This window comes from Opisthocomus hoazin, chromosome 7, assembly GCF_030867145.1.
Source record: "Opisthocomus hoazin isolate bOpiHoa1 chromosome 7, bOpiHoa1.hap1, whole genome shotgun sequence".
Classification (NCBI taxonomy): Eukaryota; Metazoa; Chordata; class Aves; order Opisthocomiformes; family Opisthocomidae; genus Opisthocomus; species Opisthocomus hoazin.
The window spans coordinates 2,308,041-2,329,569 of record NC_134420.1 but is presented as its reverse complement, the minus strand read 5'-3'; the positions used below and the strand labels follow the sequence as shown (position 1 = coordinate 2,329,569).

The 21,529-nt window shown below is 61.7% G+C and overlaps 1 protein-coding gene across 2 annotated transcripts in view; it reads left to right on the top strand.

The window, feature by feature from the left end:
• Positions 1-20,599, top strand: part of KDM2A (lysine demethylase 2A) — a 52,893-nt gene extending 32,294 nt beyond the window's left edge. Inside the window, exons 10-22 of one of the 2 annotated variants that reach the window (XM_075425955.1) lie at positions 1,378-1,531; positions 3,328-3,443; positions 5,267-5,393; positions 6,893-7,314; positions 14,303-14,386; positions 15,798-16,064; positions 16,225-16,356; positions 16,436-16,525; positions 17,854-18,566; positions 19,254-19,417; positions 19,764-19,922; positions 20,048-20,263; positions 20,410-20,599. In XM_075425955.1, the coding sequence (XP_075282070.1) occupies positions 1,378-1,531; positions 3,328-3,443; positions 5,267-5,393; positions 6,893-7,314; positions 14,303-14,386; positions 15,798-16,064; positions 16,225-16,356; positions 16,436-16,525; positions 17,854-18,566; positions 19,254-19,417; positions 19,764-19,922; positions 20,048-20,263; positions 20,410-20,591 (2,826 nt within the window). In that variant the 3' untranslated portion in view covers positions 20,592-20,599. Of the gene's footprint in view, positions 1-1,377; positions 1,532-3,327; positions 3,444-5,266; positions 5,394-6,892; positions 7,315-12,529; positions 13,003-14,302; positions 14,387-15,797; positions 16,065-16,224; positions 16,357-16,435; positions 16,526-17,853; positions 18,567-19,253; positions 19,418-19,763; positions 19,923-20,047; positions 20,264-20,409 lie in introns of those variants that run through there. The other variant, XM_075425956.1, reaches the window with a different exon arrangement.
• The last annotated feature ends 930 nt before the right edge of the window (positions 20,600-21,529 follow it).

Genomic DNA, 21,529 nt, shown 5'->3' with positions numbered 1-21,529 from the left:
GCGACTAGAAGAGGCTTCACTGCTTCGGATGAAAACCATCAGCCCTCTTGGGCTGAATTCGTCAAGGAGCTGGGAGGTAAAAAAGGCTGTCTGTGGTGGCTGGGCATCTCCTGAGAAAGAGCCTTGGGCAGCCCTAGGATAGGGAGCCCTTTCGCTTGTAACTGCTGCGAAGGGACTGTCTGGCTGAAGGTGGCTGGATGGGTTCCCTCCAGTCAGTAAAAGCAGATCTCTAGGAAAAAAACTCTTTTCACTTCTTTAGGACAAGTCCTGGGTGATCATTCCACCCCGTCTTTGTCCACTGACTTAGGCTGGTTTCAGGGAAGGCAGCAAACTCTTCCCCACCTGAAGAATCTGGGCTTTCCACCCACCTTTCCTTGCCAAGGGGATGCAGCTGCCAGGCTTCCCAGCGACTCTGAGGGTTTGTGGCTCCGGTGCCTTCACCCGAAGGACAAGCTGAGTCTGAGGAGCCTAGTTTGGGATGGATTTCTGCTTGCCACCTCTTTGCCAGACAGGTGCAAATCTCTAGTTCAGTTGTAGCTATTAGTAACAGAATCACAGAATGGTCGGGGCTGGAAGGGACCTCTGTGGGTCACCCAGTCCAACCCCCTGCCCAAGCAGGGTCACCCAGAGCAGGCTGCACAGCACCGCGTCCAGGCGGGGCTTGAATATCTCCAGAGAAGGAGACTCCACAGCCCCTCTGGGCAGCCTGGGCCAGGGCTCCGTCACCCTCAGAGGGAAGAAGTTCTTCCTCGGGTTCAGCTGGAGCTTCCTCTGCTTCAGTTTGTGCCCATTGCCCCTTGTCCTGTCGCTGGGCACCACTGGAAAGAGTCTGGCCCCGTCCTCCTGACACCCACCCTGCAGATATTTAGAGGCATTTCTAAGGTCCCCTCTCAGCCTTCTCTTCTCCAGGCTGAACAAGCCCAGCTCCCTCAGCCTCTCCTCGCAGGAGAGATGCTCCAGTCCCCTCCTCATCCTCATAGCCCTCCGCTGGACTCTCTCCACAGAGAGAGTCTCTAAGACAGCAGAAAGATGCAGGTAGATCTCTCTTTTGTCTCTGATACTCTGGTGTCTTTGGTGGGCTCTGTGTCTTTTGGCACTGCTGTCAGTAATACCTTACAGAGCGTCCCAGGCTCAGTCTGCCTGCGGTGCACAGCGCGTCGGGTTGGGAAAGACCCTGATCAGCACCTTGCCCTCGCAGGTGGGACAGCTGTTCAGGTCACTTTTCTGGGAATTTCTGTAGATATGCATCTCTGGGCAGGGAGAGGAAGAGATTTAGATGTCTGGAGAGGGAGCAGGGCAGGTTTGGAAGAAGCAACGGGCAGTCAGTAGCTGTTAACTGTGCAGTGACTTACATACCTGTGTTGTCTTTACTTGCAGATCTTCTGGCTGATCCCTCCTACGCCCCAGAACCTGGAGCTCTATGAAAACTGGCTTCTCTCAGGGAAGCAGGGAGACATTTTTCTTGGGGACAGAGTGTCAGAGTGCCAGCGCATCGAGCTCAAGCAGGGCTACACCTTTGTCATCCCCTCAGGTACCGCAGGGTGGGCAGGCGCATCCTGGCCTTTGCCAGAGTTGTGGCGAGAGACTGAAACTCCTGGGACACAAACAAAATCAGAACAGGCAGGATTTAGCTTCTCTCCCTCATGAGTAACGGGGAGAGGGAGAAGTGATGTGGCTCTGTCCTCTGGCTTGCCAGCTCCCAAAACCTGTCATGGCACTGTGGATTCAGCCCAGGCGACAGGACAGCTGTGGCTGGCTGGCATCACGCTGGATCAGTTATTGAAGAAGGCTTTCCCGGAGCCCGTCGTGCTGACAGGCAGAGCAGGGCGTGTTGAGGACAGAGGCTGGCCCAAGGCAGCACAGCTCCTCAGGTTCCTGGGTCGCTTGTGAAGCCGCTGCAGCGTTGTGTTCAAACCGTAAAGCGAGGAAGGGAGCCAGTGTGTGAGTTTAAGGAGCAAGGTGACTGCTCTGGGCACAAGGAAAGACAATCAAAACCTGCATCTACTGGAGGTAGGAGAACTGGAAAGCTTATAGCTAGAAGCAGATGCTGGAAAACGCTGAAACCCAGTAAGGAGCTGGGAAACAGTAACACGGAGAGACTTGCAGGTGACTGCTTTGCAGAGGCCTTGGGCGAGGAGACTTTGGGGTAGGGAGTGGGAACACTTGAAAGAGTTAAGAGAAATCTTTAGCCTGACAGGGTTTAGCAAGCAGAGTAACTGGAGGGCATCAGCAATGTCTTGCATGTGCAGTTAATACCGAGATGAGGCAGATGAAAAAGCAGCTGAAGTTGGTTGTTTGCAAGGACCAGCTCACAGACTTTTAGAAGCTGTGATGGAGACCTGGGACGGCTGTAAAATGCTGTGCTTGTGCTAGGGAATAGTCCCTTGTAAGGAGAAAGGTTGTTGGACCCCTGTGAAGGCTTCTAAGAAAACTGTTCCCTTAAAATGGTGTCCATAAGGTTGTCTTGGATCTCGAAGGCTGCTGTAAGCTGCCATTTCGTCTCCAGCAGCAGCGCAGGAACGAGCTGTGTTGCAGCTTACAGCGGGACCAGGAACAGAAAACACCAGGGATTGCGCAAGTTGACTCATTTGAGTCCTGTTATCACAACTGAGGCTTCTTTTGAATGGAGTGGCCTTGCCTTAGGGAAACCCGTGCTGGAATTCCCAAAATGTTGGGCTTGGCTGGATTGCAGATAAGAGAACTAGAACTTGAGTTACTTTGAGGGTTTTTTTCAATTGTTGAACAGACTTTGGAAGACTGTTTTCGTTGTTGCTGGTGTTCTTAGGCCTGATGTAATTAGGAAGCAGCTTTGCAGAGACATCAGGATGAGAAAGAGCTGTGGACAGGAGGTGGACACTGGCACGTGTGCCACCATGGGAGGATGTGAGGCCAGATCCACGGGTGCATTTAAGTGCCTACGTACAAGTCTGTCTCTAGCTCTCAGGTGCCTCAAGTGACCTGGGTGTTGAGTAATTCGGTAGCAACACTTCAGGAGGGGTGGACATCGTTGCTACAACGCAGCAATGTCCACTCTCCTCGAAGAGCTGGGGTCTGTGTGGTCCCATCGTAGCCCACCGCTGCTGCTAGGGCTGGCTGGTGTGACAAGGGGTCGGTAGCTGGTCTGTGTGTTTGCAGGTTGAGGGTACAACCGCCAGGGTGGACTTAGCTGACCAGCATGAAGGTTGTGTAGATTCGACAGCCCTGCTCTGAAGAGCACAGTTTAGAAGAGATTGCAAAGGAATTGAATTAGTAGGGACTGCCAGTTGTGAGACTGCAACCTCACCTCGCTTCTCAGAAGAATTCGTCAAACTCTGCTTTCTCTCCAAGGTTGGATCCATGCTGTGTACACTCCCATGGACACGCTGGTGTTCGGAGGCAACTTCTTACACAGCTTCAACATCCCTATGCAGCTCCGGATCTACAGCATCGAAGACCGCACGCGGGTAAGGACCTGCGGGAGAGCTGGGAGGACGTGGCCTCCCTGGGACGGTGGGGAGGGTGCAGGCAGGCGAGTGGAGTCTCACCCTGTGGCAGATTGCTCAGCTCCAGCTGTCTGGACGCGAGGTGTCCTGGCCTGCTAGATGTTACGGGCAGGAACCCGGGCAGAGGGACAGCCTGCAGCGTGTGCTAAGGCTCGTTACGTTGCTTCGTACTGTCCCCGGTCTGACACCAGGCTTCTGAGGGGTCTGGAAACCTTGCTGTGGGTGTGAGGAGGACCTCCCCAGGCTGCCTGAAGAGGAAGGCAGCAACATGTCCATGGGAGTACATCCGGCGTGTTGCCTCTTCCCTTGCCTGGCTCCCTTCTGCTGCTGCTTGGTGTTGATCTTAGACCTTGGTGTGGTCTAAGATGACCGAAACTAAAGGCTTCCTGAGGTCTTGAGCAGAGAATGTTGTTGGCGAGCGGGTGTTCTCGCTTGCTCCTGGTGGAGATGTGGGCCCTGCAGTGCTCAGCACCTGCAGAGAAGCCTCAGGACACGCCTGGGCTGTGATGGACAGACTGTTGGCCTCTCCGAAGCAGTTCGGGGTGCTGCAGTGGGCAGGACCTGTGGGTTAGCGCTCGGATGTCAGACCATCATCCAGAGCAGCTTGGACACGGGACGACGGAGTGCGTGCCTGCTCCACCCTGGGCAGTGCAGCCTCGGGAAGGTGCGAGGCAGGCAGCAGGCTCAGGGGCATCTTCTGCCGGCGTGTGAGTTGCCGGCGCTGATGTGACGGAGCCCCGACAGCGCTCTGCTGAACAGCTGAGCTGGGAGCACCTCTCTGCACAGACCAACACTTTCCCTCCGCCTGCACAAATACTGTCTGGTGCTGTGCTGGGGCTTGGGAAGAGGGCTTGAACCTTCAACTGCAACCTTTTGTGGCGTCTCACTTTTTAATTCTTGTACGAATGAGAAGGAGGCCTGTGGGGGAAGAGCTGCAACCCTAACAAAGAGAAATATAAGGTTAACGGCGTGCGAGTGAGTAGTGCCTGTCTCTGCTCCGCCTGGTGATAACATCCTTGTGTGAGGAGAATGACATCAGGCTGCCAGAAGCACGAATGATGCTGTTAAACGTGCACGTGTGTTTTCTGTCACAGAATCACAGAATAGTAGGGGTTGGAAGGGACCTCTGTGGGTCATCTAGTCCAACCCTCCTGCTGAAGCAGGGTCACCTACAGCAGGCCGCACAGGACCCCGTCCAGGCGGGTCTTGAATATCTCCAGAGAAGGAGACTCCACAACCTCCCTGGGCAGCCTGTTCCAGGGCTCCGTCACCCTCAGAGGGAAGAAGTTCTTCCTCATGTTCAGACGGAACTTCCTGTGCCTCAGTTTGTGCCCATTGCCCCTTGTCCTGTCACTGGGCACCACTGAAAAGAGCTTGTCCCCATCCTCCTGACACCCACCCTTCAGATATTTGTAGGCATTTATAAGGTCCCCTCGCAGCCTTCTCTTCTTCAGGCTGAACAAGCCCAGCTCCCTCAACCTCTCCTCGTAGGGGAGATGCTCCAGTCCCCTCCTCATCCTCGTAGCCCTCCGCTGGACTCTCTCAAGTAGCTCTTCATCTTTCTTGAACTGGGGAGCCCAGAACTGGACACAGTACTCTAGATGAGGCCTCACTAGGGCAGTGTAGAGGGGAAGGAGAACCTCCCTCCTCCTGCTAGCCACACTCTTCTTGATGCACCCCAGGATCCCATTGGCTGTCCCTCGGGAGGGGATCGCTCTGGTTTGAGGCAGCAGTAACAAGAACTCGCCCTGCGCTGATCCCCTTCCCCTTGCCTCTTTTTGCAGGTCCCGAATAAGTTTCGTTATCCCTTCTATTACGAGATGTGTTGGTACGTGCTGGAGCGCTACGTCTACTGCATCACCAGCCGCTCGCATCTGACCAAGGACTTCCAGAAGGAATCGCTCAGTATGGGTAAGCCCCCCGCGCTGGCTGCCCAGCCCTCAGGCGTTCCTCGCCCCTATCGAAGCGGTTCCTTGCACCCTGCTGCTGGGGTACGGTGCGGTGGGCGGGGGAGGTCTGCGTGGGAAGAATCTGGGACCATCGCTTCCTCAGTACCACAAGGTGGTTTCTTTGGGTATTTCCTCCCTGCTCACTGTCTGCGGCACGGAGCAGTCGGAGGGCACTGCAGGCTGGCCGAAGGACATGCAATTTACTTCTTTTCCTGTGAGCAAGAAGCCAAAACTAGCTAGACTTTTGCTTCCTCCTTTGCCCCTGCAGCAGGCCAGGTTCCTTGTAGCTGCAAAACCAGCAGACAAGTTCCTGGCCTTGCTGGAACACGCCAAGCCTGTAACAGAAGAGGAAGGGAAGTTGCAGTAACCGCCGCTGCGCTGTGGGCCGCGGGGCAGTGATGTTTTCTGGCTGAGCAGGGCCTTCCTGCACGCAGAGTTGAGAGTGCTGTCAAGGTTACGTGCAAGGAGTCTCTTGCAAAAGGGATGTCTGGTCTCCTGACAGCCAAGGCAGACAGGGCCTGTGCAGTTTCAGGAGATGACTGCTCACAGAGACCCTTCTTCAGAGTAGGAGAGGGCTGGAGAGCCTCCACCCGAAGCCCCAGAAGCAAGTCTGTCCTCAGTCCCCCAAGAGGCTGTAAGCGCTGACTCCTGGGCACCTCTTGTCACAGCCAGAGCCTCTTTAGGGCTTTAGTTTTCCATCCAAGGGGCCCTAGCAGAGGGACACGGCTCCCAGTTCGTGTCCTTTTCCCATGGTTGTCTGGAAATCTCCCTCAGCACTTGGTTTGGGAAAGGCTGTCTCTGTCCCCCATCTGCTGGGAGGTCTCCAGTGTCTGTCATGTTTTCTCTACCGCTGAAGTGCAGAGAGCTGAAAGGAAGGGAGCAGGAGAGCCCCCTTCCCCTTTACTGTTGGATAAGGGCACTTTATCGGGCATGATCAGGCTCAAGAGACCTCACGGTCATCTGGTGAGTCTACAACCTCTTTCTCCCATCATGAAGGTAGGATGGAAGTCCCAGGTCACTCACAGGATCAGATGGCTGGAGACCCTGAGCCCTCCAAAGCAAAGTCAGGTCGGATGGGGCTTTGAGCAGCCTGATGTCGTGAAAGATGCCCCTGCCCATGGCGTGGGGGTTGGACTAGATGATCTCTAAAGGTCCCTTCCAACCCAAACCATTCGGAGATTCTGGGAAATTCAGTCTAGGGTGATGCTGTCTCCTCCTCTGCGAGGTTTTCCCAAGTCCTTTGCTTCTCCTTGCCACAAAATGAGCTGGGAACAGGAAAGAGCTTTAGCTTGTGTTTTCTAGCCGCTGTGTGCCCCAGCAGTTCCTCTTCCCTTGTCCCCGTATGTACCTGTTGCTCCAGTGTCTCTGGTAGCTGCAGGGATTCCTCTAGAAACTTGGCACCTTCTGTGAGTGGTTGTCTGGCCACTGCGCTCTACTCTAACTCTTTCTCCATCATGGCAGATATGGAGCTGAGCTCCTCGGACTCGGTAAACATGGAAGAGGAGGAGGAGGAGGAAGAAGAGGAGGATGCAGCAGGGAAGGAACCCAGGCGACCGGTCACAAGGCGGTCGATTCTCACCAGCCCCATAGCCAACGGTGCCAATGTGGACTATGACGAACTGGGCAGGAGCTGCCGGAGCAGCCTGCCGGGTCTGAAGAAGACCCCGTCTGTGGACTCTTCCGACTCCAGCCGGGGCTCCCAAAACGGCCAGGCCTGGGACCCAAACGGCGGCAGCCCACGCAAGAGCAGGAAGGTGCACCTGACCCAGTTTGAGCTGGAGGGGCTGCGCTGCCTCGTGGACAAACTGGAGTCGCTCCCTCTGCACAAGAAGTGCGTTCCCACCGGCATTGAGGATGAGGACGCCCTCATCGCTGACGTCAAGGTAGGCAGGCGTGAGGGAGCCGCGAGCGCTGCCGTTCCTCGGGGCTGCGTCCGCTTTCTGGCGGCATCGGAGGTGGAAAGGCAAACTGTGCTCGACCCTGACCTTACCCCCGTGCTGGGGCAAGGGGGTGATGTGTCTGCAGGCTTGGTGTCCTCCTCTTCCTCTACGTGAGGCTGATGTTACACCAGCTGATGCTGAGGGACAGCCCTGGCTTGGATTTTGGGTCAGAGCTAGCGGAAGCAGTAACAGCTCGCAGCCAACGTGGCTGAGACCCCCCTGGGGACCCTCTGGGCCCTGTCTGGGTCCCTTACGGGTGTCAGGGCAAGAGTGTTCATTTGTGGGCCGGTTTGTTTCCAGTTCTGGCGGTGGACTCCTTGGTCTGCTGGACACTGTGGCAGTTGGAGCCCTTTCCTTGCCCCGGGCTGATCTGGCCTGGGTTGTTGGGTTGCCCTTCTTTACGCCCTGAGCTGTGTCTGCCAGGCCTTTGGAGCTGGCTCCACGAGCTGTGATGTTTTGTAGCCCATTCAGCACTGAAGTGAGAACGTCAGCCTCGCTCTGTTCCCCAAAAGTCCACGTTAGTCTCTAAACCCACCGGTACCTGCTTCTCCCTTCGGTGCCGACGGTGATCTGTTCAGCTGCTCGCCTGTACCAGAGCTGACATCCAGACACAACCATGGGTGTATCCTCGTCTTTGCCGTCGTGTTTCTTCTCCAGCTGCTGTCTCCTGACCTTTTTTTGTGGGTCATTTGGTAAATCCTGTGCTCTGCTGCGTTTGGACCAAGGGCGCAGCTCCGGGCTCCCGGGGTGGGCTGTGGTTTGCAAGCCGAGCTCCGGTGGGGCTGGGCTGAAGGAGCAGGAGTAGGTGCTGCTAGAGGGCTGCAGTTCTGGTTTCCTGTGGCTTTTTCAAGCGCCGCGGTGCGCCGTGGCCTTCGAGCACGCGACGCGGGTGCTGCTGAGCCGTCGCGGTGGGGTGGCCTCGGCCCTAGCACGGACCGTATGACGCTCCGGAGAAACTCAAGCTGCGAGCGCCACGTTTCACCCTTGGGCTGAGAAAGGGAGGCTGGTGTTGGGGGTTCTGAAGGCAGAGCATTCAGGGTTGTCGGCGTTCAGCTGGGTTTTGAGACCTGTTCAAAGGACTTGTTATGTTCTGGAGCTAACGGACGTGTGCCGATGGCCTCGGTGTGACCCACCAGCCCCCGTGTCCGGTTGTACCTCGCAGATGAGCTGCGGGCGAATGTCCCTGCAGTCCGGTCGGAGCAAACAGCTTCCCTGAAGGACCTGCTCCTGGAAGCTGGCTGTACTCTGAGGTTCAGAGGTATCCAGAGCTGCAGGCCTCTGTCCTTCAGGGCTAGCAGCCTCCCAAGTAAAGCCTGTGCTGCAGGGCACCCTTGAGGCGTGAAGACCCTTAGTCATCAGACTGCAGTGGCTGGAGGAAACAGGACAAGTTTGTAAAACGACAGCAAACCTCTATTTTCAAAGCTTATGTTTTTGTTAGAGGTGATGGAACGCGAGAATGTAGGTTGGCTTTTAGAACTTGAAAAGGGGTACGGCATTTCTAGCTAAACGTTTTAACTGGCCACTGAAAAGCCAGATGAGTGAAGGTCTGATTTTCAGTATCAACAGAATCACAGAATGGTTGGGGTTGGAAGGGACCTCTGGGGTCACCCAGTCTCATCCCCTGCTGAAGCAGGGTCACCCAGAGCAGGCTGCACAGGACCGCGTCCAGGCAGGGCTTGAAGATCTCCAGAGAAGGAGACTCCACAGCCTCCCTGGGCAGCCTGGGCCAGGGCTATGTTGCCCTCAGAGGGAAGAAGTTCTTCCTCATCTTCAGCTGGAGCTTCCTCTGCTTCAGTTTGTGCCCATTGCCCCTTGTCCTGGCGCTGGGCACCACTGGAAAGAGTCTGGCCCCGTCCTCCTGACCCCCACCCTGCAGCTATTTAGAGGCATTTCAAAGGTCCCCTCTCAGCCTTCTCTTCTCCAGGCTGAACAAGCCCAGCTCCCTCAGCCTCTCCTCGCAGGAGAGATGCTCCAGTCCCCTACTCATCCTCGTAGCCCTCCGCTGGACTCTCTCCAGTAGCTCCTCATCTTTCTTGAACTGGGGAGCCCAGCACTGGACCCAGTACTCCAGATGGGGCCTCCCCAGGGCAGAGCAGAGGGGGAGGAGAACCTCCCTCGACCTGCTGGCCACACTCCTCTTGATGCACCCCAGGATCCCACTGGCCTTCTTGGAGCCAGGGCACAGCTTGTATGGAGAACATCTCATTTTTGTTTCTGAAGTTGTTACCGAGCTAGAGGCGTGAGGTGGCCATCCGTGCGTCTGTAACTCGTGGCGTGGGATACGGATCCCGTTTCAGTCACGTTCTCTTTGTGAGCTTCAGTACGACTCCCTCTTCTGACAGCTGTTGTGTTCTTGCGCAGCCGTGGCCGACTCCCCCAGAACGCGGTCCTGCCGTGGCTGCGTTCTAAGCCCAACCCTTCCCTCCTCCGTTCTTGTGCCGATGCTCCTGCCTTCCCTCGCGGCTCTCGGAGGCGGGATCCGGGCGGGATCCCTCATGCCGCACCCCAGGCCTGGATCCCTTCTGTTCCCCTGCGGTTTCTCTTGATGTTCTAGCGGAGAACTGGAGCCCAATCCGTTTGCAGTGACTAAAGCAGAACGGAAAGCACACGTCCTCCACGGCGTCCTGGCCTGACTCTAGGGCCAACGGTCCGCAGCAGGTGCTCTTACCGGTACGTCACCAGGTGAGGTCATTGGTGGCCCTGGGATCTGGCCAACAGGTCCGTTGGGAAAGACCTGCTCTGGAGGAGCACGGAATCAAGATGTTCTCCCGTGGCACCTCGATCTGCCTGTCAGATCGGACGTCCTACCACGCTGCTTGCCACCCTCTGCTAAGCAGTGTCCCCAGGTGCAGACCGGGAAGATGCTGCCTTTTCCCACAGCCTCCCGGGTGGAGATCATGGCTTCAGGGTGTCCATGTGTTGGGTCGCATGGAGAAACACGCTTCTGTATCCTGTCATGAGTTGAGCCTGGAGCTGGCACATGGTGGGACGTGACACTTTGGATGTGATGAAGATGTCCTTCCAGCTCCGTGGATTGTCCATCCGTAAACCCGTCCTAGACAAGGCTGCGCCAGGCACCTTGGATAGGACGAGCACGCTGCCAGCTCTGCCTCTCCTGAACCCTTCTAGCTTTGCCTGTCTCCCTTGGAGAGCTCCTGGTGTCACCACGTCGCTGCCTTCTGAACCGGCGATGGGGAGCTGATCTCCGGTGGCTCTGGAGGGTCCACAGGGTGCAGAACGGCTCCTAGCACTGCCTCAGATCTGCCTTTGCAAAATGAAGTTGGGAACCTGTTGCCTTGTAGCGCTGACGTCTTGCTGAAGCATCTCCGTGCATTTGGTGATGCCTCTGTGCGGGGTCTGGACTGGGGTCGTTGGAAGGATCGTTGGGAACTTCTGAGAGGTCCCCGTTGTCTTTGCACTGCTTCTGTCCATCGCCTCTGACCCCTCTCGGGGCGTGCTGGTTGCTGGTGTTTGGACTTCAGAGGAGCGGGATGGTCCGTGAGGCTCCGGCTTTGGTGCTGTCAGACCTGCTGCCAGCTGCCTTGCGGGGAGCTGAGCCCACCTTTGAACCCTGTGCGTGCCACCATGCCACCGAGGCCTGCAGCCTCAGTGGCTGGCACCAGCGGGTTCCGTTCGGGCTCTGCCTGGAGGCGTCGAAGCACTCAGCATTGTAGAAATGAGAAAAGCCTCTCCCAGAAGTGTGGATCCCATCTCCAGGACCTCAGCTCAAAGGCTCCGGTCTGGCGTTGCCCACCTACCTGGCTCTGTTGTGCTGGGGTCTCGCCGTGATCAGAGACACCTTCTCCCTCCTCTGTGAACGCTTTTTACTCCCCTGTGGGTCCCATCTGCCCGAAACGTTCCCCGTGCCTCGTGCTCTCCTTTCCCTGCCCCAGGAGATCTCCCAGCCGGGATCGGCTTTCCCAAAACACTTTGTTTCTCCAGGTGCTCAGCTCTAAGATGAGCAGCGAACGTGGCAGCTTGCCGAAGCCCGGGGGATCTAAAAGCACCCGTGAGCACCCTTGGGAGGAGTGAGTGGTCTCGGGGCCCTCTTCAGCCATGGGGAGGGTGTCCACGATCCCACCGTTGGCTGCGGGGCAAGGGGCTGCAGAGAGGACGTGGTGAGGAACGGGGGCTGGATGAGGAAGACCAGGGTGGGCTGTGAGCCGTGCCCATAAGGTCCACCCGTGGTGGGATGGCAGCACTGGTCCCGCTCCTGCCTGCGGGCCAGGTGGGACTGGAAAGACGAGACGCCCGATGCTACCATGCTTTCCAAACGGAGCAAAGGAGAGCGCTGCAGGCTGCAGCACGCAGGGCCAAAGACCCCCTCTGCTGTCCCCCCTGACCTGGTGTCACTTCGGCACGCCATCTGACGTGCTTGACCTTGGCAACGTGATGGAGGAGCTGCCCTGCGCGTCCTCCATGCTGGGCCAAACCACGCTGCGGGGCTGGGCGTCCCCCCCGGCGCGATGCAGATCCGTGGGGAGTCTGTGCCGGGGGTCCGGGGGTGTCGTTGGTGGGTTGGGGGGTGACAGTCTGGACCCGGGTGTCTGGCCAGTGTGGCCCAGTGGCTTCCTGGGCTCTCCAGGGGTCAGAGAGACAAAAGCCGAGGTTGCCGGCGGATGCTTTGGCCGCATCGGGAGCGGTCGCTGTTCTCCAGCGCTGCTTTGGGGAGGTTGCTTGATTACAAGAGCTTCCTCCATTTTAATTGCGGTGGTCTGGAGCCGGGGTGAGGGGGGGGTCTGGGGGAGCTGGGGCTCCTTGGGGAGACCTTGCTGCACCCGGCGTGGGTTTGTCCCCCTCTAGTGGTGAGGTCACCGGTGGCTTGGGGACCACGGCGGCTCCCAAACTTGGCCGGCGGGACGTCTGTCCGGGAAGCTTTGCGCATCCAGGGCGGGAGGGTGCGGGCGCAGTCCCAGCGCACGTTCTGGGGGGGCCTCGTCCCCCTTCCCTGGGTTTAAAAGCCCTTTCTCCCCGCTCGGCGCTGTCTCCCAGGTCCAGGTGGGTTCGGCTCCCAGCAGGAACCCCCCCTCCCCAAAACCGTCGCGGAGAAGACAAAAGAAAAGGCATCGGGGAGGCTGGGCGTGAGCGGGACCGCGGCGAGGGCTCTCCGCCGCGCTCGCCCCGATGCCGGGGAGCCCCGCTCCCGGGTTCCCCGACTGCGGCGACGGGAAGGTGGGCCGCGCCGCCCGGGTCCCTGCGCCAATCCGCGCGGCGTCAAGCCTCCCGTCCCGGCCCCTCCCGGCTCTGCAGCAGAACGGCTCTGCCCTCTGCTCGTTCGCTGGCTTTTTCTCTTCTGCCATCTTCCCGTTGCAAAGCATTGCTGGGAACCGCATGTGGGTGACGCAGCAGCATTGTTTCAGGCTCAGGAAGCTGCCGCTGCTGCCCAAGGGCTCGGCAGGAGCACGCGGTTCTCGGGGTGGCTGCCGGAGCCCGGGACGAGCCGGGGGAGCTCGGGGCGGGGGGCGCGGTGGCTCCCCCAGCCATGTCCCCGAAGACCGGGGGTCCCGCTCGGGTCCGCTCAGACTGAGCCAGCCCCGGGAGGTGTCCGGGGAGACGGGGGGGCCCCGGCACCGAAACAAAGAGGGCTCAGCAAACTTCACCCCAGAGTCACGGCAGCTCCAGAGGCGCAAGGTCAGGCGGTTGGCAGCGCTGGCGGGATGGGGAGGGGACGCGGGGACTATCCGGACCGGGAGGGGAGCGCGGGGGGACCCCTGCTGCGCTGGTGGGGGGTCCCTGGCTGGCGCTGGGGCTCGCCTCTCCCCTTCCTCACCGGTGCCGAGTTCCTGCCGGCCGGGGGAAGCGTGCGGTGCGCCGGCAGCGTCCCCTCTGCCTTGTCCCCCCCCTCAAAGCCGGAGCGTGAGGGGTCAGAGAGGGCGAGGGGGGCTATCACCCACCCCGGCACCCTGCCAGATGCACCCCCAGGACCCAGGTGCACACTCCCCCCCCCCAACCCCTTGGCCCCCCCGGCTTAGAGCATGGCTGAGCCACAGCCACCCACTTGGGTGCCCCGGGCAGGGGCAGGGGGCCGCTCCCTCCCGCACGTAGACAGACGAGCCCCCAGCCCCTGACCTTTCCTTTCGGCGGGTGCTCGTGGGAAGGCTGGCGGGGGAGGCCGAAAGTCTGTAGGCAGCTGCGAGCAGCACGCGGCGCTGCCGGCGAGCGGAGGGGAGGCCGTGGCTTCCTGCCACCCAACGAGGACTGGGAAGCACTGGGGAGCACTGGGGAGCCGGGCTGGGGTGCTGGCCCCGGGAGCAGGCAGCCCCACGGGGGGGGATGCTGGCCGGGCAGCAGGAAGCACCCCGCGTGGGGATGCCGGCAGGAGGTTCCTGCCGGCGTAACCATGGCAACGGCGAGTAAATAAAGCACCTTTGCGACTGGGAAATTGGGGTGGGAATGGCCGTGGGGAGCGAGAGGGCCGAAACGGCCGGGGTGAGGGCGAGGGTGCCTGTTCGGTCGGTGCCCAGGGGTCCCTCGCGTCAAAGCCGGACCCCGAGACGGTGCCGGGGAGCAGCGCTCGGCTACGCGGCCGCTCGCGCCGGGCTACGCAGAGGGTGCTGGGGCAGCGCGTCCCGCCGCCGCTGCACCCCCGCAGCTACCCCATGCCCAGGGACAGATGGAGGGACCCCCCCCGTGCTTCTTCCCCTGTAAATCCCTCTGGACTGCAAACGCTCGGCGCTCTCCCGCTGCCCAGCGCGGGGCCTCGGGGCCGAGATGCGGGTGATGAAAGCGCTGGTGCGGATCGGCTCGATCCCTGGCGGGGAGGGAGCGTTGCTCGGGGGCGTGGGTAGATGAGGGCTCCTTCCCAGCCGTGTCTGAAGCGTGCTGGCCTCTGCGTCTGGTGGGAGCCTTGTTTCGCTCTGCTCACACCTCTACTTTTTGTCTTTCTCTTTTTTTTTCCCCCCCCCTCCCCTCCCCTCCCTCTCTCCGTTAGCTGCTGCTAGAAGAATACGCCAACAGTGACCCCAAACTGGCACTTACAGGCATCCCCATCGTCCAGTGGCCCAAGAGAGATAAGGTAGGAGCTGCGAGGAGGGGACCTGAGCGGGTGGCGCGCGGGGTTGAGCTGGGGACCGGCCCTCGGCCGAGCCGCTGCCCGCGACCGGGGCGCGGTGGCACCGCTTCCGTACCCGCCTCGGGAAGGGGGGCCGTGGGGCACAGCCACCTCCGCGGTACCACGGGGAAACCCGTTTGCTGGCGGTGGTGGAGATCTGTCCCCGTGTTCTCCAACCCCTCGGTCGTGCTCGGAGCAGACGGAGCCCTGCTGTTGGTGGAAGGGGTGACCCTCTAAAGGGAGCTCTCCCGGCAGCTCTCCGGCTTCACGGGCGAGTCCTGGGTGGTCCGACGAACGTTGCGTGTCAGGGGAATGCGTTGCTGTTGCCTTCCCCAAGAGAATGAAGGGCAAGGTGTGGGGATTGATGCTCAGCATCAACCCTGCCCGTTCGGTGGGCAGGCCGGCCCCTCGCTGCTAGGTGAGCGTGCCCCTCGTGTCCCTGCTCCTGCCAACACGCTGCGGCGTGGCTCTTGTGACACCAAGGAAGGCAGCTCCCTCCTGGGGGTCGCAGACAGCAGCCAGCTTCTCGAGAAAGGGACCTTTCAGTGTGCCCCTGCCCTTTCCTCTCCAGCTCTGCTCGTAACCCAGGGCCCAGAGCTGGGCCACAGCCCCGGCTGAGCTCGCTGGGCAGAAGGAGGCGAGGAGCAGCCTGCCGCTGGCCGGTCGGCCGGACTTCCCCTCCGCAGGCTGCCTGCCCGTGGCCCGCCAGGACGGCTCCTGCGGGTCGCTCGCTTCCTTCCTGCCGGGAGATGGGCTCACGGGCAGGCGTATGGGAAGAGCAGGACTCCGTCGCCCTGGGAAGGGCGGGCAACACCCTGTCTGGGTGCCTGGAGACAAACAAACCCCGTGGAGCTGCCTGTCTCTGCCTGCCTGCCCTGCCCGAGGGGATCCGGCGTGAATTCCTGGTCCTTGGGCAGCACAAGCATCTCGGGCAGTTTTTCTGGGAGAACAGACCTGGAGACGTCCGCAGGCTTCGGATGCAGCGCTCAGATGCTCGGCGCATGTCGTCCCTGTCCTTGCGCTGGGTTTTTGGGTGCCTGCCCTCCCCCGAGCCCGTCGGCAAGGAAAGAGCAGCTGCTGCTGGGGCTCCGGGATGCGTTTGGGACTCAGCAGCCCTGTTCAGACCCATTTCTGACTCCTGATAGGGGGTGGGAGGAAGGAGAGCTCTTGGCGTGGGGTGGCGAAGGCTGAGCGAGCCCGGGGCAGCGCCGATACAGGCTCCCGTGTCTGCAGAGCAATGAGGGAGCGGGGCTGCTCTCCGGCGCGTTCTCTGAAGGTCGCAGCGAGGGAGCCGGTGATCAGAGGCTTCCTGATCCAGGCCGAACGCAGCGGTTGGCTCATCTCACGCCATTCCCCTCTCTATTTCTGTTGCCAGCTAAAGCTCCAGGCCCGGCTGCGGGTGCGCCTGCCCGCCATCCCCATCACCAAGCCGCACACCATGAAGCCAACCCCCCGCCCGACGCCCGTCAGGCCGACGGTCTCTCCCATCGTGTCAGGCGCCAGGCGGAGGCGGGTGCGGTGCCGAAAATGCAAGGCTTGCATGCAGGGCGAGTGCGGCATGTGCCACTATTGCAGGGACATGAAGAAGTTTGGTGGCCCTGGCCGCATGAAGCAGTCCTGCGTCCTCCGGCAGTGCTTAGCGGTGAGTCTGCGGCCCGTCGGGGTCGGAGAGCAACGACTAAGTTTGATTCTTGGGGGATAGTTGTCCCCTTGCCCGTTGTTCGGGCAGTGGGAGAGAGAAAGAGGGAAGGGGGAACGCTGTCCCACCTTGCCCTGGTTTCACTGCTGCTTTCCTTTTGTAGCCCAGGCTGCCTCACTCGGTCACGTGTGCACTTTGCGGGGAGGTGGATCAGAACGAAGACTCGCAGGACTTCGAGAAGAAGCTCATGGAGTGCTGCATCTGCAACGAGATTGTTCACCCGGGCTGCCTGCAGGTGAGCGGCCTGGGCACCGGGGCGGAGCGGGCTTGGCTGTGGGGACGGACCGCTGCTGACCGCCCGCTTCTCTTGGCAGATGGATGGGGAAGGGCTGCTCAACGACGAGCTCCCCAACTGCTGGGAGTGCCCCAAATGCTACCAGGGTGACGACGCAGAGAAGGGCCAGGTAGGAGGCGAGCCGTGCTGCGGCAGAGCGGGACGCGTGTCCTCCGTCCCACAGAATCACGGAATGGTCGGAGTTGGCAGGGACCTCTGGGGTCACCCAGTCCCACCCCCTGCCCAAGCAGGGTCACCCAGAGCAGGCTGCACAGGACCACATCCAGGCGGGGCTTGAAGATCTCCAGAGAAGGAGACTCCCCAGCCTCCCTGGGCAGCCTGTGCCAGGGCTCCGTCACCCTCAGAGGGAAGAAGTTCTTCCTCATCTTCAGACAGAGCTTCCTCTGCTTCAGTTTGTGCCCGTTGCCCCTTGTCCTGTCGCTGGGCACCACTGCAAAGAGTCTGGCCCCGTCCTCCTGACCCCCACCCTGCAGCTATTTAGAGGCATTTCTAAGGTCCCTTCTCAGCCTTCTCTTCTCCAGGCTGAACAAGCCCAGCTCCCTCAGCCTCTCCTCGGAGGAGAGATGCTCCAGTCCCCTCCTCATCCTCATCATCCCACTGCATCCTGCCAGGGAAAAGGCAGCGTTCGACCCGGCCGGGCTGCGTGGGTGGGCTGGAGGGCAGGCAGGCACCGCTGCAACGCAGGGGACCAGCTGGGCAGGGCCTGGGGAGAGCGGGGGTCACCGGGGCTGCGGCGCAGCGGCATCCCGCCGCAGTCCGGACCCGGGATCCCGCAGTGGGGGTGAGCTGACGGCCCCCTGCTCTCTGTCCCCGGCTCGCAGGGAGCCCGTCAGCAGGCCAGGGCCAGGCTCCCGCAGAAGCGGCAGGGGCAGCTGGGCTCTTCTGCCAGGCAGCGAGCGGAGTGCGCGCGGCGGCAGCCGGTGCCGCCCGGGACACCGGCCCACAGCTGCCGCGTCGCCTGTGGGACCGTGCCTGCTGCTGTGGACGGAAGCGCAGTAGCTAAGGCAAGCCAGGCTGGGGACAGCCACCCTGGGGGCACCTTCACCTTCTGCTGGGTGATGGGCATGCTCGGGGTGCACATCTGCTGGGTTCCTGGGTCCCCCAGCACTTCAGGCAGATGTGATGGGCACCCCTTGTCCCCGCGGTGTCCTGTGCTGAGCTGTGATCCTGAGAGTTTCCACTGCAAGAGGCGAGGAACCGTTAGGCATGGAGTGGAAGCACCCCTCAACCTCAGGGGACCCCCCCTTTTGTGCAGGGGGAAGGAAAATGTTGGTTGCTGGTGTGTGGGCGGGCTCTGGTCCTGGTGGTACTGGGCGCTGCTGGTGCAGACCCCGCCGGCACCGTGCGCGTCGCCCTGGGGAAGAGGAGAGAGGGGCTGCGTTCCCCGGGCCCGCTGCAGCTCCGTCCCCGCTAACCCGCCGCCCCGCTTCCCCGCAGAAGCGGAAGGTGGAGGAGAGCGACGACGACACGGCGCAAGCCAAGGTGCTGCGGCCCCTGCGGAGCTGCGAGGAGCCCCTAACCCCCCCACCCAACTCGCCCACCCCCATGCTGCAGCTGATCCACGACCCGGCGTCGCCGCGAGGCGTGGTGACGCGCTCGTCCCCCGGAGCCGGCCCCAGCGACCACCACAGCGCCAGCAGAGACGAGCGCTTCAAGCGACGGCAGCTGCTGCGGCTCCAGGCCACCGAGCGAACCATGGTGCGGGAGAAGGAGAACAACCCCAGCGGCAAGAAGGAGCTGTCGGAGGTGGAGAAGGCCAAGCTCCACGGCTCCTACCTCACCGTCACCCTCCAACGCCCCACCAAAGACGTCCACGGCACTTCTATCGTCCCCAAGCTGCAAGCCATCACGGCCTCCTCCGCCAACCTGCAGCACTCGCCCCGCGTCGTCATGCGCCACGCGCCCACCCGGATGCCCCTGCGGGGCGGCGGGGAGGAGGAGGCAGCCGCCGAGGAGGACGAGGAGGACGAAGAGGAGGAGGACGAGAACGCGGAGGAGGGGGGGGCGGCCCGGCTCAACGGCCGAGGGGGCCGGGCGCAGGAGGGCGAGGAGAGCTGGATGCAGCGCGAGGTGTGGATGTCCGTCTTCCGCTACCTCACTCGCAGGGAGCTCTGCGAGTGCATGCGGGTGTGCAAGACCTGGTACAAGTGGTGAGTGCGGGGACGCGGCCGCCCCGAGCCTTGTGCCTGGTGGGCTGCCGGAGGGAAAGGAGGGCTTGGGAACGGACCCGGGCTGGAAACTGGGAGGTTTCCGAGCAGCGGGAACGGCGCGATGGGGAAGGACCGGCCGGTTTGTGATCGGTGGCTGGTGGGAATGGTGCGGCGCGGTGGCTGGGGGAGAGCGTCCCCTTGCCCGCCGCTGGTGTGGCACCTTCAGGGGCACAGCTGAGCTGCCATCAGGTCCTGGGTCCCCCCCCAGGCTCCTGTGAGAGGAGTTTGTGCCGCCTCCGGGCTCCGTCGCAGCTCCCAGCGAAGCGGCGAGCGCTGCTGGGGCCTTGGGGTGGGACCAGGACAAGTGTTTCACCCTCCGGGTGCGAGGATGCTGGAGATCTTTGCCCTGATGGGAAGAGCACCCAGGAGGGGTCAAGCAGGCAGAGAGCTGCAACTCCGTGGTGTTACTGGGCAGCAGAACCCTGCTGGGGCTGTTCTGGGTGTCCCTGGGTGGCCGGACACCCTCAGCGACCTCCCCACGCGTTCGGGGAAACCAGGCAGAGCAGCCTTGTCCTGCAGCTGGGGCTGCGCCGGGGCTGGGCTTCTCCCCGAAGCCAAGCAACCCCCTGGCCAGCTCGTGTCCCAGAGGGGCTCAGCTTTCAGCCTTCTCCTTGTCCTCGTCCCTAGGTGCTGTGACAAGAGATTGTGGACAAAGATAGATTTGAGTAGGTGCAAGTCCATCACCCCCCAGGCACTGAGCGGCATCATCAAAAGACAGCCGGTCAGCCTGGACCTCAGCTGGACCAATATCTCCAAAAAACAGCTTACGTGGCTCGTCAACAGGCTGCCAGGTGAGCGCGGGCCGGAGAAGGGTCCCCACCTCTGCCACCAGCCAGGCTTCCCGACGGCTGGACCACAGTGGGAGACGGGGTCTGCGCCCCGGTACCTGCCGGCAGGAGAACCCCGAGGTGCCCGGATCCCATCACCCGGCGAGCAGCCAATAGCGCTGTGGTTTGCTGCCGCTCTGCGTGGACCTCCCCTGCGTGGACCTCCCCTGCAGAGAGCCTGGCTCGCCGTCCCACCGCGGGCAGGGAGGGAGGAGCTGCTCCCTCACCTGCTTGGAGGACGCGGGTTGAGATCTGGGACGCTTCGGAGCTGAGCGAGCCCTTCTGACTTCTCTCTCCCTCCTCCCGGCAGGCCTGAAAGACCTCATCTTAGCGGGCTGTTCCTGGTCTGCGGTCTGCGCTCTCAGTACCTCCAGCTGCCCCCTTCTCAGGACCCTCGATCTTCGGTGGGCAGTAGGAATCAAGGACCCTCAGATCCGGGACTTGCTCACGCCTCCGACGGACAAACCCAGTAAGCTGTTGCCCGGGCTGCCGCGGGTGGCGAGTTGGGAGGAGGGCGATGCCGGGGTCCGGGCTGCCCCAACCCAGCGGGGTCAGGCAATCGACGCTCAGCTTCTCCTCTCCCTTTTTTTGCAGGTCAGGACAATCGCAGCAAACTCCGCAACATGATCGATTTCCGGCTCGCCGGCCTGGACATCACCGACGCCACGCTGCGGCTGATCATCCGCCATATGCCCCTGCTCTCCCGCCTCGACCTCAGCCACTGCAACCACCTTACGGACCAGTCGGCCAACCTCCTCACCGCCGTGGGCTCTTCCACACGCAACTCCCTCACCGAGCTCAACATGGCAGGTGGGTACGCTGCTCCGGGGGGGGTCCAGGCTGGCCTCCCCGCTGGGCTCGCTGGCCTTGCCGTCGTAAAGCGGCTTCTCCCTCCCAGCCCGGGACGGGAGCTCAGCTCTGGCTGGAGGTTGACTCTTCCTCTCGTCTCCCCGCAGGCTGCAATAAGCTGACGGACCAGGCCTTGCTGTACCTGCGCCGCATCTCCAACGTCACTCTCATCGACCTGCGGGGTTGCAAACAGATCACCCGCAAAGCCTGCGAGCACTTCATCTCGGACCTGTCCATCAACAGCCTCTACTGCCTGTCCGACGAGAAGCTGATCCAAAAAATCAGCTAGAGACCCTCCCCGGGGCAGACTGAGGAGAAGGAAAAAGAGCCCATCCCACCCCTCTCGGAGAGCCGCTCCTCCGCGTCCCCACCTCGCCCTCCGCGTCCTGCCGCTGCCTCCCACCCGACTCGGCAGGCAGGGCCGCCGCTGGCCTGGCTCCACCGTCCTTCCTCCTCCTCCCCCCGGGACTTCTGCCGACGAAGATGGTCCCGCCAGGCTGGCCAGTACCAGAGGAGGAACGGGCAAACGGCAGGGAGCTTCGGCCCGGAGGCTGGCCGCTCCCGAGGCGGAGGTTGGCGTAGAGATCTCTTGTGCAGAGAAATGGGGCACCCTCTTCCCCCCAGCTTTCCCCCACCCCCCCCAAACCCCCTCCCCGTCATCTCCTTGCCTCGAAACACTTGTCCCTTCCCCGTTAGCACAAAGCTTGAGGGTCAAGGTCTCTCCAAGGAAGCGGGAGCAGAGCTGGAACAAAACGTACCCCTCCGTGCCACCGCCAGCTTGGTGTCCCCCCCCCGTGACACTTTCCCTCGCCTGGCTGCGGGGACCGGGGTCGAACCCCCTCCTTCTCCCCCCACTGCGTCCGGGCAGCTCTTGGTGGCAAGGGCCAGGGTGCCGCAGGTTCTCCGGGAGCGGGGGCTTTGCCACCCGCTCTCCCCCTGCCCGGGGGGGTTGCGAGGCCGGGGGGGCCGAGGCTGCTTTGCCCAGCGGTGACGGCCGGGGCCGGGAGCAGGGGAGAAACCGCAGGGACGTCAGAGCTCAGGGAGGACGCGGGAAGCATCGGCCTGGGGTGAGTGAGCGTGCGGGGAATGGAGGGGGGGACAGGAGCTGCCTCCTCTTCCTCCCCAGCTCCCTGCGCGGGGCCCGGCGCCGTCAAGCACTGGGGCCCAGAGGGGCGAAGGCTGCTCTGGGGGCCCCACCGCCTTGTCTTCTCCTTCCCCCACCCCCTC